At 46.6% G+C, this 16,737-nt stretch overlaps 1 protein-coding gene across 2 annotated transcripts in view; it reads left to right on the top strand.

Moving 5' to 3' along the window:
* TSC22D3 (TSC22 domain family member 3) overlaps nucleotides 1-16,737 on the top strand; it is a 68,156-nt gene that overhangs the window by 4,438 nt on the left and 46,981 nt on the right. Inside the window, exon 1 of one of the 2 annotated variants that reach the window (XM_012451687.3) lies at nucleotides 12,436-12,517. The exons of the other annotated variant lie outside the window; for it this stretch is intronic. Coding sequence (XP_012307110.1) covers nucleotides 12,504-12,517 — 14 coding nt within the window. The 5' untranslated portion in view covers nucleotides 12,436-12,503. Of the gene's footprint in view, nucleotides 1-12,435; nucleotides 12,518-16,737 lie in introns of those variants that run through there. 2 annotated transcript variants of the gene reach the window in all.

The raw sequence follows: 16,737 nt of genomic DNA on the forward strand, positions 1-16,737 counted from the left end.
ACTACAGGCTCACACCACCACACCCAGCTAATTTTTGTATTTTTAGCAGATACGGGGTTTCATCATATTGGTCAGGCTAGTCTCGAACTCCTGACCTCAAATGATCCACCCACCTCGGCTTCTCAAAGTGCTGGGATTACAGGCGTGAACCAGCGCGCCTGGCAGAATGGGTACTATTATCACCCATTTTCATTTTATAAAGAAGGAAATTGAGGCTTGGAAAAAATTAAGTAACTTGCCCAATGCCTCACAATGAAGAGTAGAGCCTGAATTGTCTGTGAAGAAAGAATTGTTAAGAACACTAAGTAACTAAACTAATGCTAAAGAAATTATTCGAACACTTAAGAATTGTCCATGAAGCAGAGGTAAATGTGAGCTCGGAACCTTTCCAAATTATCAAAAATGTCCATTTGACCTTCCTTCCTATTAGGTAGGAAAACCAACCATCCTAGTCCTGGGATACAAGACTGCCTGTGCTCAAACTGGAACAGTCCTAGGGAAACTGAGATGCTTCGTCACCATATTATTAGGGGACTCCAACCTTGTTATTTGTATATGCTTCTAATGCCGGAAAACTTAGGTGGGAGATAGAATATTCTGGACAAACGGCAGAAGTTTCCAATTTAAACATAACATATGAAAAAGCTTCCTGGCCGGGTGCAGTGGCTCATGCCTGTAATTCGAGCACTTTGGGAGGCTGAGGTGGGCAGATAACCTGAGGTCAGGAGTTCAAGACCAACCTGGCCAACATGGCAAAACCCCGTCTCTACTAAACATATAAAAATTAGTGAGGCTTGGTGGCGTACTCCTGTTATCCCAGCTACCCAGGAGGCTGAGGCAGGAGAATCACTAGAACCCAAGGAGCAGAGGCTGCAGTGAGCTGAGATTGCACCACTGCACTCCAGCCTGGGTGACAGAGCAAGACTCGGTCTCAAAAAAAAAAAAAAAGCTTCCTTTTTTTCTTTAGTTGACATTTGAAGAGCCTTCCTTAATTCTCTGACCTGTAAGGTATAACAAGCTGGAATTGGAGCTTTGGCAATATTTGTTGTGATTGTTGTTGCTATAACCTTAAATTTGTTCTAAGATTTTACCCAAAACTTTTTAATCAGCTCTACTGTACCTTTGGCCCCAGAGCATACCTGGCTAGTGTGGTCTGAAATACTCTGGATCCGAGTTACCTTCCAGCTCTAAAAAGCTTAGAATTCTACCTTTAAGCCTCTGACCTGGTCCCAACTGGTTCCCATGCATAGATGCTCAGAAAGTAACAAAATAGCAAACATTTCTAATTGCTTTATGTATGCTAATTCATTTAATACCCCCTATTAATATGGTAACAAAGGGGAAGGATATACATTTGGAGATCAGGTTTTCAAGAAAAATTTGTGCAAAAAATTATTTGTGCGTCTCTCAGTGAGTCTGAGAACAAGTAATTTCATAATGTATATTCCTGGACCTGGCTTCTGAGGAGGTGGCCACTCACACGGTGTGATTTGAGTGGCTGCCTGCTGCAGTGCCTAAGTTCATAGTATTTAAGATTCAGTTCTCTGTCCATGTAGCATCTAAAACTCCTCTCCCAGAGCACCGCTGGTATGCAGACCACACTGTGAGAAACCCTGTATTAGAGATTGCAACCCATTGTCAACTAATTTACCATTTGATTTTGAGGATGGAGTTACTTGCTGTAGAGCGGTTTTGGGTTTCTATGTGGTTAAGCCTGTCATTCTTTGCCTTTGTGATTTTTGCTTTTGGTATCAAGCTTCAAAAGTCCTTTCATAGCCCAAAGTAATTTAAAATAACTATTTCCTGAGTGTCTAGTGGTCTGACAAAGAATAGGCATTCTTGGATTAAGGGACATTCTCCATTAAAAACACAAACGCATTTGCAAACTTAACATTCATGGTTTGGATACTTCATGAGAACTCTGACTTGTAAGAAACTGTCTTTTTGCTAAGGCACAGATGTGAATCACATATGCTAGGAGGCTAGTATGTGGAGACCAGTCCTTTCACCAATGAGTGAACTTGGTGCCCTATCCCACATCTACTAGTGTGTATGTGTGTGTGTGTGAAAGAGAGATGTATTATATGTACATATTGTACATAATACATATATAATAGTGGTAAAATATATATAACATAAAATTTGCCATTTTTTTTTCTGTTTTTTTTTTTTTTGAGACGGAGTTTCGCTCTTGTTACCCAGGCTGGAGTGCAATGGCGCGATCTCGGCTCACCGCAACCTCCGCCTCCTGGGTTCAGGCAATTCTCCTGCCTCAGCCTCCTGAGTAGCTGGGATTACAGGCATGCGCCACCATGCCCAGCTAATTTTTTTTTTTTTTGTATTTTTAGTAGAGACGGGGTTTCACCATGTTGACTGGGATGGTCTCGATCTCTTGACCTCGTGATCCACCCGCCTCAGCCTCCCAAAGTGTTGGGATTACAGGCGTGAGCCACCGCACCCGGCAAAATTTGCCATTTTAACCATTTTTAAGTGTATGATTCAGTGGCATTAGCTACATTCACAATGTTGTGCAACCCATCACCATTCCCAAAATTTTATCATCATCCCAAACAAAAACTCTGTACCCATTAAACAATAACTCTCCGTTTCCCCGTTTCCACCTCCCACTACCCCCGGTAACCTCTATTCTATTTTCTGTCTCTATGGATTTGCCTATTTAGATATTTCATATAAATGGAACCATACAATATTTTGTGTTTGGCTTCTATCACTCAGCATGTTTTCAGAGTTCATCCATGTTGTAGCACGTATCTGTACTTCATTCTTTTTATGGCTGAACAAAATGCTATTGTATGGATATACCACTTTCGCTTATCCATTCATCTGTCAGTGGACACTTAGATTGTTTCACTTTTCTGACTACTATGAAGAATGCTGCTATGAACACTGGTGTACAAGTATCTGTTCGAGTCCCTGCTTTCAGTTCTTTGGTGTATATACCTAGGAGTGGCATTGGCCGACACCTACTTTCAACGCAATTTTGTGGTCTACTGCTCATAGTTCACACATATGTAGGAACCTGTCATAAAATGAGCAAGTGTCTCAGGGCATTCTTTGAGGAGAATGTTCCCTCTCTAAGCCAGCTGCTGGCTCTAGTAATTACAATGAAAAAGAAAGCTAGGAAGTTTAGTAAAGTGATAGTGCTGCCTGGAAATAGACGTTTTATGGAGGAAATGACATGCTTTAGAGATTGCATCCGTGAGTTAGAGACTGGGAAAAGTTTTAGTGTGTATCTCTCATGAATGGCCAATATCTAGTGTATCTTTTAAAAGAGGGAGAGTAACATATGACACCATTACTTGCCATTAACTACTTCGTATTATTTATCAGACCTCTGGTCATGGTGACAGCTCACTGGGAATAGGGTCCCATGGGACTGGAATGTGGCAAAGCCAAGTTTGGAGGAGAGAGGTTGAGAGAGGGGGCTGGAGTCCATGGAAGGGCTAGCTTGGGTGGGCTGTTACAGCATGGGGACTGGACAGCATGAGAGTTCAAGAGATCTGCTTGGAAGGTTCATGCTTTTAAAGAAAGGTGGGAAGCACAGAGCATGAATTTCATCTACTCCTCAGTTTCTGCCAGGAGTGGACCCATGTGAGTCCACACCTAGGTAAATAATGCTTTCCAGGGTGACCTTAGTTTTCTTCCCTGCCTAAAGAAAAGGTTAACACTCCTGCTTATATTTGCACTTGCAGATAAATTAACAAGCTCTCCATTCCAGGTAGAGTGTTGGCTCCTTTCCAGATTAGGTCCTGAAGGCCAAGGAGTCTGGGTAAAATGGAGATGGATGTATCTGGCCAAGACTGCCAAGACCTCTAGGCCTCCTGGGTGATGGAACCCTGCAGAGTTCTTGCCCCTACCTTGTGGGTTGGATGGGAGGAATGAGGTTGGCCATATTTGCACCTGTTGGTGGCTGTTGTGCTGTTTGCTCATCGTGATTCTGCTCCTACCTGAACTTTCTCCTCTTCTTATATAAGGTATCCCTCAAGATAACCGTAAAGCTATAATCTGCCATACCTGGTTGGGTTTACATAACAAATTGGTTGGTGTCGTGCAATAGCCTCTTGAGCCCTAGAGAAACCAATGTGCTAAGTTAGGACTAAAGCTTAGGCTCACTTGATGGGGTATTTTGTGTGCTCAGTGCACTCAAGGGAGAGCAGTCCATGACCACAGGGGTCAGAAAGATGAAATTTCCTTTTAAATAAAAAGAACAATAATGGCTCAGAACATACTGTGCTGTCCCAAAGCCTGAAATAATGGGACAAGGCTTAGGGCATTGCTGTAGCACCACAGCTTTGGCAGAGAAGGCCCTCCGTAGAACCCCATGGGTTAGGAGGAGCCCTATGAAGGCCGGAAGGCTAGATACCAGTTTCAGGGCAACCTAGGTGTGATAAAGAGTCAGGTCAGGAAAAATGTCTTTTGGAGGCCACTGTCTAACATGCTGAAATCCAGCTTAACTAGAGTTGGAGTGGGGCTAAGATGGGATCTGTGAGAGTAAAAAGCAAGCTTTTCTTGATGCTATTCCAGGCAGGAGGGAATTTTATCAGCAGGCAAGGCAAGTTCACTTGTACCTTCTAGCTGAAAATTCCTGCCTCAAAGTAGCTGTGGCCCTTCTGGAAACTGTGTAAGAGTCGTTAAGATCCCAGTCAGCACGGGAGACTGAATGGAAAGCTTCGCATTGTGCAGACACTAGCCCAAGGGAAAACAAGAGCTGGAAGCAAGCTTGATTAGTGATGACCCAGGCTCACCATTGGCCTTCCTCTCCTGGGAGCCACTTTCTTCAAATAGGTCCAGCCTGAAATTGGGCCCCTGCCTATGGACAGAGCACCATAGGGACCTTCCCATCCTTCCTTGAAGGAAGACTTTACTCACAGAATATCCTTGATTATTCAACCCACTTCCTCTAATCTCTTCAGGGGAGATGGAGAGCAGCTGCTCATGGCTTAGGGGTCTGGCCCGGATTCCCGCTCCGTGCTATCTAGGCTGGTGATTGGCTGGAGCTATCCCTAAGGAGGAAGAGAGTGAGAAGTGAGAGGAAAGGAAGCAACTCCAACGGCTCCTTCCTGGCTTACCCTTATCCCAAGACACTCCTCATTCAGTGCTGCCGTTTAGCCTCACTCTCAGACTAGGCTGGGCCTAGGCCAGCCCAAGGGCCCTGACTAATAACTAGCATAGTGTCTTATGTAAGAGAGCCAGGTTACTGAGGCATCACACTGCTGCTTCTGCTTGCTCAGTGGTATGCTTTCCTGGGGGCAGGCATTTGGAAGCCTGCTGGGGATCCAAGTCAAGCTCATCATACTTCCCAAGGAAAAGCCTACTGTCCTCAGTGTCAGGCAAGCACTCTGCTCAGAGGCAAATGCCAGGCCACAAAGCCTGACCCTGCCCCACCCTCAGCCTCCACATTCAGCAGTAAATGTAAGCAGACAGGCAAGCTGGAGTGAACTTAGTTTAGCTTGAGGCATTTTGGAGGTGACAGGGAGGAACCTACTATCACCTGATAGTGCGCTGCTAAAGAAACTACATGGTGTACAGAGAGGCCCCAGAACATGTCGCAGAAGTCCCTATTCATTTTGTATCTGCTTGTTGGTTCAGAAACTATTGGTTGGGCTGGGGCAGGAGGGAATGGGGGACTCCAGGCTGACTGACACCAAGAGAAAGGGTTTACCGGAAGCTGGAGGGGCTTTACCGGAAGTTGGAGGAGCTGTTTAAAGGAAGGCCTTTCAAGAGCCAACTCCCAGTCCATGCTCCATGAAGTCTCAAAGTCCCCAGGTTGACCTGAATTCACAATGATTCTTAGCTCTCTGCCTGGTCTATTCAGAAAATTACATTACCCGCTTAGTGGAACTGAGTCCCCAGTGAAGTCAGTATTGCCAGATTCTATGACCGGTTTCTCTAATAAGGAATATGACTATTTACAGCACAGAATATCCTCATCAAGTTAATATTCCACTAGCTCAAGGTTTGTGACTGAACCAATAGCTCCTCTTCTTCTCTTCGCTTGTCTTTGCCCCAGCTTGTCTCACATGTGTTGCCATTAGGCAAATGGCTCACAGGCTGAGAGTAGGTGGGGATACTGCTCTCCACTTCAAGAAAGAGAGAAAGAAACAGGGAAACAAAGTCAAAAAGGTGGTGTGGGAATTACCAGCAGACATGATTTGTATCCAAAGATGACTCATTAGTCCTTGAACAAGCTCAAGACTACCATCTCAGGGCTCAGAAGAGCTGGGCATCCCTAGTTCCCCAGATCACAGAATCCAGTGAAAATTGAGGGAGCTGAGATGAAGATGCAGAATTTTCCTTTGTGGGACTCCTCCCAAGCTTCCAGCCCCTTGCTTCTCCCTATCCCCTCTGCCTTTTTGGTTCATAGGCTGTAGCAGTAAAAAAGAAAAAAAGCAAAAGAAATAAAGAAAACAAAACAAAGAAATAATAATAAAAAGAACTGCTCAATTGTAAGGCAACATAATCTACCTGCCTAGGTGCACAGAAAAATGAATGATGGCAGCACCTCATGAGGCCTTGTACCAAAGTGACCAGGCACTTCAATTAATCAATCCATCATTTATTGACCAAGGGCCTGCTATTTATTGAGTGCTGAATGAGGATTTATTGAATGTCTATCTTGCTAAGCACTGTAAAGGACACAGTAGATGTCAGAGGCTAGGATCAGGGCTCTGAGGAGCTGAGAGTATAGCAGGAAGGAGTGGAGCAGCTGCATCCAAGGCCAGCAGGAAACAAAGCACTGGTGTGGTTGCAGGCTTCTGAGAACCCAGTCCAGCCTCCTACTCCATAAGGGAAAGGCCTTAAGCTTACTGCTCCTGGGGTCCACAGGTCTGGAGCTTGGATGGTGCCAAAGCAAACTAGGAAGGGAGAGTCTCTTTATGGCGGCGGCTTCCAGCAGGGCCTCAAAGAATGGGTTGGCTTTGGCACAGTGCGAAGTGGGGAGGCTTTCTGATTGGGAGAGGGGAGGAGAACCTCGCTAGTCCAGCAGGGCTCTTGACTAGGAAGGGGCTGGCCTGTGGTGGGGACACTTTTGATTCCTTCTGGGCTGAAACGCAGAGTCACCATTGATTTAGGAACAAGAGAGAAAGGCCCACTCTGGCCCTCCTCTCGTTGCCCCTCTCTAATACAGGACAAGCCGTACCCTAGCACCCTCTCCTCAGGAACCTGGGCTAGCCCTGGGGAGACAGAAGCCTTTGGGACCTGGGAGTAGGAAGGCACCTCCCCCTTATTCTGGAGAAAGCCCAACAGAACAAGGAGAGTTGCGCAGGGTAGAACCAGGATGTGCAGTCGAGGGTGGGCACCAAAGGAACCTGAGAGCTGTGGCTTTCTATCTGTGCAGCTCTGGCTTCTGTCTCCACAAGGCACCTTCTGAGGTGGGTAACAGAAGCAGGGGTGTGTCAAGGTGCTACCATGAGAATATATAAACCATCCACCCAAGTCTCTCTGGAAAAACAATTGCTGATGGCCCTGCAGGGTGACATTTTTCCCTTGTTTGCACCTTGGTCAAACCCTTCTTCCCAGGTAACCTATAAATGAAAGCCTCAGGGTAGGGTTGAGAAAGGTAAGAAGCCTCAAGCTGATGGAACAGGGGTGGCAAAAGGAAACAGTCTCAGGTAAACTGGGGAAGAAAGGTTTTGTTTATGGTTAATGTTCCATTCTCACTCTCTGGGGCCCTCTCCCCAGGTTAGTGTCTTGGACACACCTGTCCCCACATCCTTTCCCACCAGTACTCTGGAGAATTCATGAACAGCTTCAGTCAATAACACATATTCATTGCACACTTTCGTGAGCCAGACTCAGTGGCAGGTAGTGAGGATATAATAAGAAACACACAAGGCCGGGTGCAGTGGCTCACGCCCATAATCCCAGCACTTTGGTAGGCCGAGGCGGGTGGATCACGAGATCAAGAGATCGAGACCATCCTGGTCAACATGGTAAAACCCCGTCTCTACTAAACATACAAAAACTTAGCCGAGCATGGTGGCGCGTGCCTGTAGTCCCAGCTACTCAGGAGGCTGAAGCAGGAGAATTGCTTGAACCCAGGAGGCGGAGGTTGTGGTGAGCCGAGATTGTGCCATTGCACTTCAGCCTGGGTAACAAGAGCTAAACTCCGTCTCAAAAAAAAAAAAAGAAAGAAACATACAAAAGCTGTCATGGAACAGTCAACAGAATGGGGGAGACAGGCATTAAGCAGATAGTCAGGCTAATGAGGTATAGTTACAAACTAGATGCCAAGAGAGAAAAGGAATAGGCTTCCGTCAAAGAGTATAACAAAGGGTCAGAAAAGGCTTCCTGAAGAAGTTGTATTTGAGCTAAAGAAACGAATCTCTAACGCTGAAATTCTAATCGTCAGACCCAGGTCAAAGGTGATATTTTCGGATAGAAGACTTTCTGAGGAACCCCTAAAGTCGTACCATGTAGGTAGTTCTAACACCCCTGGAAATATCTCTAGGCCTTGAGTAACTGGCAGGTCCCAAAGGGGAGGACTGACAATGTTCTGACAAGAGGAAGAGATGAGTTTGAAGCCCATGGGGTAACTAGTATTTAATGTCATCCTTTGCTAAAAATAGTCCATGACAGTATGGAAATGTGTAAAGGCTAACCCTGGGGACCAGTGATAAAGTGGGTATAGCCTGTGGGAAGGAAAATTTGTTTTTGTAAATTATTTACTGTAAAGGAAAAACAAACGGGGGGTTGTCTGAGTTTTCTTTTCCCTTTGCGGGCTTCCTTCTGAGTTATGAACGCTTCTCATTGTACAGAGGCAGTGGGGCATAGAGCTTCAGGCTGCACTCCTTTCTGGGGCCCAAGGTGTAAATTTTCTGGGCTGCAAATATCAGATATTTGTCCAGGCTGAAAAACAGCCTGAATGTCCTGGGAAGGACAAATAAATTGATCAAGGGGCCCCAAGGAGTGTTCATTTGAGAGAGGTAGCCCCTCTCTCAAATGGCCCACCACAACGGCAAGGCAGGTGACAGCTAACGGCTCAGCGCGATCCAAGGGAATCCGATTGTGATGGGTCAGGAAAAGGCCAACAGGACTTGTTTAGCCAACAGGAGGCAAACCTGGGACTTTAGGGACCTGTGGGGCTAAGCTAAAGGAACTAAGATTATTGATCTATGAGAAGTTTAAGGATGGAGTAGAAGGTGGTAGAGAGCAAGAAGAGAGGTCGGTCTTGAAATACAAGAGAAGTACATGTGCAGGTTTTTTTCTTTAAAAAGCAAATATAAGAAAAGTCACAACTCAGAGACAGTGACTAGCTGTTTGCCAATCACACTGGGACAAGAACAAGAGGAAACAGGCCTATGTTGTAGCATGAAGAATTGAGATTAGATAGCAGAAAGAACTTCCTGACTGCAAGCATTCAGAGGAGCTGAACAAAATTACCAAGGGATGTTGTACGTAATTTATACATATGGGGAAGGTGATGATAGTAGTGATAAAGAATTGGATAAAAGTGTGAGAGTCCTGGTTTTATAAGATCCATGGTCAGAAGTGGACAGACAGGTGGGGAAAGCAAAGGGATCAGGAGCAGGTGCTTATAAGAAAAAAGAAAGTGTATGCGTGAAAGGTGGAGGTGTTTTCATGAAACTACTTTCATTATGAAAATGTCAATGAAATTTCCATTGGAGATAAGTCAGTAAAACTAGCATACATTCTCCTGTAACTGGAATAGTGTGGGAGAATGGACTAAGGAGCTATTAGGGCCCCTTCTAGCGTCTTTCAGCTCTGTTGTCTCCTGGATATATTAGTCTCAAGGGGGCCTCCCATCTTCTACATTCTAACAATTTTAGAGCACACTTCTCTGCTGGGGCATTGGAGTAAGGCTGCCCACCCCAAGTACTTGTTGCTGAGGAGAATGTTTTCCTTTTCATGCACACAAACAAGATTAGACATAGGGTATACAAATTAAATACAAAGGGTACAGTTGCAAACAGCAAACCATGCAGGATCCCTGCCACAAGAAACTTACAATTTGGTGGTGGAGACAGACATCAAATAGTAATTACACAAATAACAACATCATTACAATTGATGGTAATGAGGGAAAAGTGCAGGAAGTTGGGAGAACACAGGCTAAGGGGACTTCACCCAGAATTAGAAAATCCACAAAAGAAAATTCATCACATAAAGACCTGGGACACTGCATGTGCCCTGCTGTGAGTGATTCTTGCCCCAAAATCAGTAGTGGAAAGGCAAAATGAACCCAGTCACTGCTAATGCCCTAGGATTTTGAAGCTCCTTGGCTCACTGAAGCCCTGTCAGATAGAGGAGCAGGGAAATTTTCTCACTGCCAAGATCAGGCAGCCTTGATTTAGCCGAGTAACTCTCTAAGGGTCATAATAACCCATCAGCTGAAAATCAGGATCTGGAAGACTGTGACGAGCTCATCACCTGCCAGGTGTACAGGATGGAGGTCAGTGAAGAGAAGAAAAAATTAATGCAGTGAAAATTGCACTTGAAATTGACCCCCAGCAGTGGCCATGTCTCCAAAATCCTGTGCCCTCAGTCTCCTCTTTAAATGTGGGAGCCCTTCCTGGTAAATTCTAGTATTAGCTGCAAAGGTGCACCCCAGGGCCTTTGAGCAGGAGCCTGGTCCTGGGGCACCAGGATCCTAGAGAGGCGAGATTCCACTCTGTTTTTCCCTGTCCCTCTCTCAGAGGGGCAGGAAGTTCTAGACCTTGTGAGGACCTAGGATGGGCTTCTCTGCCCTTAAAAGGCCCTGGAGAGGCCACCAAGGAGCAGAGGACATTAGCCAGCATGTGATCATGAAGCATAGGTGTTTCGTGTCTGATAGACAACCGCTGACTGACTGTGACCTTGGCAAGTGACAACCTCTGTAGACCTCGGTTTCCTCCTCTAGAAACTGGTGGTGATGTGGTTGAGAAAGTGAAGTGAGAGGACGCTTCTAGAAAGCACTGACTGTCTCTTTATTAGCATTAGGCAAGTCAAATGTGGTACCACAACAAAACCTTATCTGGCTGGCCTTGCCTCCCTGTCTCACGAAATCCCAGCCTTCTTCTTTCTCTGTCACTCACATACCCTCTCCTGCCCAGAGCCAGATGACACCTGAAACCCAGTCTGGCAAGCTTTCTCCCTGTCAAGGCTTGCTCTCTCAACTTTCTTCATTCACATGCAGGTATAAATGACTGAGAACACTTCTGGTTTCCCTTCTGTGGGGGTAGGGGGAAGAGGGGAGAGAGCGGGGAGCTGTGGAGAACTTTGAAAGTTTTACCAGAGAGCAAAACCTACAGAAAGCACGAAGGTGCCCCACTGGCATTGCTAGCAACTGGGGAAGATCTCAGAGGACAGTGAGCCCGGGGACAGTCTCTTCAAGCTCCTGAGCCTCTCCCTTCTCAGGGTTGGTGGCCGACAACTTCTGCCTCCACATGCACCTTACATGGAGACGCAGAGGCTCAGAACTGGTAGGAGTTTTCTCAGCCCTCTGCCTGACCCTCTCCCATTACAGATGAGGAAACTGAGGCCCAATGTGGGGTGGGTACCTGCTCCAAACCAAACAGCCAATTAGTGACCAGCTGCAAAGGGAAACCATGTCTCCTGATTTTCTGATCCAATGATCTGACTTCTCATCTCTAGATGACTGTGCAACATCCCATCCCAGTAGGTACACAACATTTCCATGCCAGGGGACCAGCTTTGGGTACACCTGATGCCAAAAATGGTGTTTTCCTTAAATTTGATTTTGTTTAATGGAATTGACCAGCGGTTTGGGTGTTATGAAGCCCCAGCCCTGGAATCTTGCTTCTGCTCAGGCTGGGGCTGCATGCCACAGCCACAGTCATGCAACGGGGACAGAAAGGCCTGCTGTTCGGGTTGGAAAAGAAATCAGTTGCTGAAACATTGGTCTTTTTGAAAGTTCCAACCACAGGGGCTGGCTGGCAGAGCCGCCGTCTGGGCTCCCCCGGAGGATCCGGCCCTCCCCTTCAGTCTGGGAGTTAGTTTAGGAAGCTGGCCCGGTCTCTCGGCAGAAGATCCCGAGGGCAGTGCTTGCCTCAGGAGCTCCAGCCTTCCCTCAGGGCCTGGGAGCCCCTGAAGGCACTCAAGACCTTGAATTTCCTCCCGCCCCCACAGCCGAGCCAGCCCAGGCTGGCCCTGAGGCTCCCCAAGCACTTTTTCTTCTGAGCCAGTTGTCCCGCCCTAGCCCGGCAGCTACAGAGAGAGGGAGAGAGCACAAGCAAGAGAGGAGAGAGCCAGAGCTTGAGAGCACACTCTACTAAGAGAAAGGAGGGAAGCAACCCCAGCCAGGTAATCAAGGCTTGGGCAGCTGTGAGATGAAGGTGGAAAGGCTGGAGGAGCCCCAGCTCGTGGAGGAACCCCAACTCGGGGACGACCCAGAGCTTGGGGAAGAGGCACAGTTCCTGGAGGAGGCACAGTTCCTGGAGGAGCTACAGCTCGAGGTGGTAGAAAGTGGGTCAGATTTGGATCCAGAAGATTTGGGTTCGAGTCCAGACTTCGCCACCAATCTGATGCTGGAGCTTGAGTAAGTAACTCCTGCCCTTCTGTGGGCTGCTTTGCCAACTTACAAAATGGGGGAAGGGAGAGACAAGATGGTCTCTAGGGTCTCTTTCAACTTAGATATTCTGGAAGACTGTGTTTCTAAAATCTTGATATGTGAGGATAGGATGTATGGAAACTTGAATGAATAAGTCACTGAACCCCAGAATGTCAGAATGGCGTTGTGCAGGGAGAGGGAGTTCCCATAAACAAGACGAAAGAGAATGAGAAGGTAGTACATGGGTAAGAGTCATGACCCCAAGAGGGGGTCCCAGCTGAATAGAACATTAGGGTCGATTTTCAAAACTCAAAGATGGGCTGGGCACAGTGGCTTACGCCTATAATCCAGCACTTTAGGAGGCCAAGGCGGGCGGATCACCTGAGGTCAGGAGTTTGAGACCAGCCTGGCCAACATGATGAAACCCTGTCTCTACTAAAAAAGAAAATACAAAAAATTAGCTGGGCATGGTGGCCCATACCTGTAATCCCAGCTACTCGGGAGGCTGAGGCAGGAGAATCACTTGAACCCGGGAGGCAGAGGTTACAGTGAACTGAGATCGCACCACTGCACTCCAGCCTGTGCAACAGAGCGAGACTCCGTCTCAAAAAAAAAAAAAAATCAAGGATGATGGACTTGGAACAGGTTAGTAATGACAATCTGGGTGTTTGGAGGTGTCATTAATGTGCAGTTGTTAATAAGCTCCTCAACCACATGTCTTCTAGTGAGCCCATCTGCCCTAAAACATAAGCACTGAATGCAGAATGCATTTCTTGAGTTCTCTACTTGTGTCTTTGCAGAAACTCTCTATTGAATTTTGAGGGAGTTTCAGATAGTGATGTCCAGATCTAAAAAGTGAGTCTACAAAGAGAGACTGGTCTGGCTCTCTTTCTAAAAACCTCCTTTCTTGGTAAATCCTCACTCTCACCAGACCCACTGTTGCATGACTCAGTGCAGGTCCCTTTGAGAATCTGACTGCTGCTATATACAGCTACTCTCCCCCAAATAATGCACAGAGGAGCTACCAAAAGCCAATCTGCTTGGTGGGTGTTGGTATCTGGTACATTTCACTGCATTAAAATCCCTCCAAAATCGATCATCCCTCTCTGGGTTACATGGTGAGAGTCTGTAAGCCATGGCAGGTGACATCCCACTAACCAGAGAGTATCTTTTCAGGCCAGGTACGATATCTCAGGGCTCCCTATATCACAGATCATCTACAATGTCATCTGCCAACCACATAACCACCAGTTATCTCCACTGCTGGCAAAGTGTGATGGTGAGAGTGAGTAGACGAGGAGCCTTCCTCCACCTGTCCAGACACCTGTCCACAGCCCTAGTGCACTCAGCACCGCACAGTCTCCTCCCTCTCTGCTAGCCTTCCTTCTTCTTGGTTCAGTTCATTCTTTCAACAATAATTTCTTGGGTGATTTCTGGCCACCCAGTTAATCTTTTGTTGTTGTTTTGTTTGTTTGAGACAGAATCTTGCTTTGTCACCCAGGCTGGAGCGCAGCGGTGCAATCTGAGATCACTGCAGCCTCTACCTCCCGGGCTCAAGCAACCTCCTGAGTAGCTGGGACTGCAGGTGTGCACCACCACACCTGGCTAATTTTTTGTATTTTTTTTGTAGAGACGGAGTTTCACCATGTTGCTCAGACTGAAAGTTAATCTTAATCAATTATAGATTCTTAAGGGAGGGAATCTTAGAATATCCTCAGGACAGTGGTTTTCAAAGAACGGTTTGGGTCCTCCTTGGCACCTTAGGGGCTGTGGGAAGGGGAAAGGAAAAGGGGAAAGGAAAGAGAGTTTGGGGTAGGAGGGCAGAGGCAAGGGTGAATATGAGGGAGGGAGGGGGAGGAGGAGAGTGTGTGGAAGACAAAAAGAAAAAGGAGAGGTAGATTGTGCCACCACCCTCACCAAATATAGCCTGTATCTGGAAACAAGGTTGCAAATAAGAATTTATATATTCCTTTTAGAGTTTGTAGGGTTTGGGTCATCACCTGGCTTGTGTTTCTTCACCAGAGAATTTTCAAGCTAAGCTCCTCCTAACTAGAAGGCATCTCCAAGTGGGTGATGGATGTTCGGGGGGAGACCCATGGGCTGGGTGGGTGGAGCTCCTGGCCTCAACCCTGCCTCCCTGAGAGCAATTCCACTCCTTTAAGGACTCTGTATCCAGAGAACCTGACAGCTCCCACATTAGGCTGGGGAGTGGTGGCAGGGATGAGGGATGATTATCTGTTAAACAACAACAAAATATGTTGTCACAGAAACACCTTAACTTCCCAGCTGCAACAAGAATCTCTTCTAAAGCACTCCCAGAGGTGGACACGCCTCCTTTGCTCAAAGCCAGTCTACATACAAGCCGCTTCCCTTGTTGGTCAGTCCTGATTGTTAGACTGTCCGTCTGTTTAGTCAAAATCAGCACACATCTTGCCTGCAGAATGCTTTGGTTCCTCCTCTCCTGTTCCCACTTCAGGCCTCTTTTGCCTCCTGAACACCTGGGAGCAGGCTCTAGGATGAGGGGAGCAGCCCTGGCTTCCCGGGGGAAGACCGAGTTCCCAGTTGAGGGCACCATGTGCTTCAAGGGGCCTATGTGAGCTCGGTGTGAACAGGCCGATCATCAGGTTACTGATGTGGGCATGGGGCACTCTAGCTGATGCAACCCCTGGGGCCAAGGCAGAGGAAGTCCACTCCACAGAAGACACTGGCCGACTTGAGTGAAGTCTAGTGTGGAATTCTCGGCAAGGGAAATAGCTCGAGGGAAGGAACACTTGATCAGGAATAAGGGCTCTGTGTTCTGTTGCAAACCCCAGCCTTGGCTGGGGTTGTCACCTGAAAGGAGAAAAATAATAACGGCCAGTGCCCTGGCCCTGAGAGGAAGGAGGGAGGGAGCCAGGCTCAGGACCATATCCTGGCCATTTGGAGCAGTCTAAAGCCCTGCCGGCTTTACATTGGAGAAGGAAATAAAGCCGTGCTTGTTGGCGGTGGGGACCATCTGTGTGCACTATACAGAGAGCACTGTTTCCCCAAGTGTGGTAAACATACGCTGGTGGTGTCCAAGATGATTTTAGGTGGTACATGGACTAACTTTGTTTTTCTATTTTTATAGCTATTTATTTATTTAACATGTATCAGGAAAATATAGTTAACACATACACTCCATGATTTCAAAAAATATGATTTCTAAGGATGAGGCATTTTTTAAAAAAGGGAATCTGCTTAAAGTTAATTTACAGTAAATATAAAGTAAATAGCAATAATCAGAAACAACAAAAATCTTGACAGTGGTAGACAAGTAACTGGAGTCAAGGACATGCTACTACACTGTGTGTTAGCAGATGTGTGGTAAGAGGGGCCAGAGGATATGTAACAGGAGCCATACAGTATGGTTTGAGATGGTCTTTTCCGTGTATACCTAACTTGAAGTCACCCTCTGACAGCCTTCTTCCAAGTGTAAGAACAACCTGCTATTTTTGTATCCCCGGTGTCCTGCTCTGCCCCATGACACTCAACACTCCAGATTAGCAGCAGGCTTTTCCCTTGGTTGACGGCATTGTCTCTACCGCGCTCCTGGCAGACATGGGGAAATAGGCACTGGAGAATTGGTGGGTCTGTCCTCACCAGCCTCCATTGATTTCTTCTTGGCATTGTTCTTGGACTTTATTCAACCCACATTAAGGGAGGTATTTCCAGGAAGCAAGTCAAGAGGTTACAATATTTCTCTGAATGCACAAAGCCACAGTAGAAGGACAGGAAATATGTCACTGTGGAAATTTCACATGGACTTGCTCTGATTTCCGGACAGATTCAGACAAGATTTGGTGGAAAATGTGTACAAAATCAGACTATACAAGAGGATTCCCACTTCTACCAGGAGTTTGTGATAGGCTGTGTATAAATAACGTTTGTTCCACTTACTCCTCCCATTCCCTGTGATATAAAACATGATTATTAGTTCTGCTTCCTCCCAGGGCTCACCTTGTGGATTTCACAAAGATGATCCCTGGTGGGAAGCGGAAAGGCGATGAAGGTTCTGGGTCTGCCTTCTGGCTGGATTACACTCAGGAGCCTTGCGTGTCTTTCCTATGTTGGCCAGTCCCTTGAACAATCTATAGCAAAAGACTCAAGCAGAGACAGTTGATCATCAGACACCTCCAAGTAAGGAAATACCACAAAGTCCTTTGGTCATACATTCCAGTGTTTAACAT

This window comes from Aotus nancymaae, unplaced genomic scaffold (assembly GCF_030222135.1).
Source record: "Aotus nancymaae isolate 86718 unplaced genomic scaffold, 86718_ANA_hifiasm-v0.15.2.pri h1tg000004l, whole genome shotgun sequence".
Lineage (NCBI taxonomy): Eukaryota > Metazoa > Chordata > Mammalia > Primates > Aotidae > Aotus > Aotus nancymaae.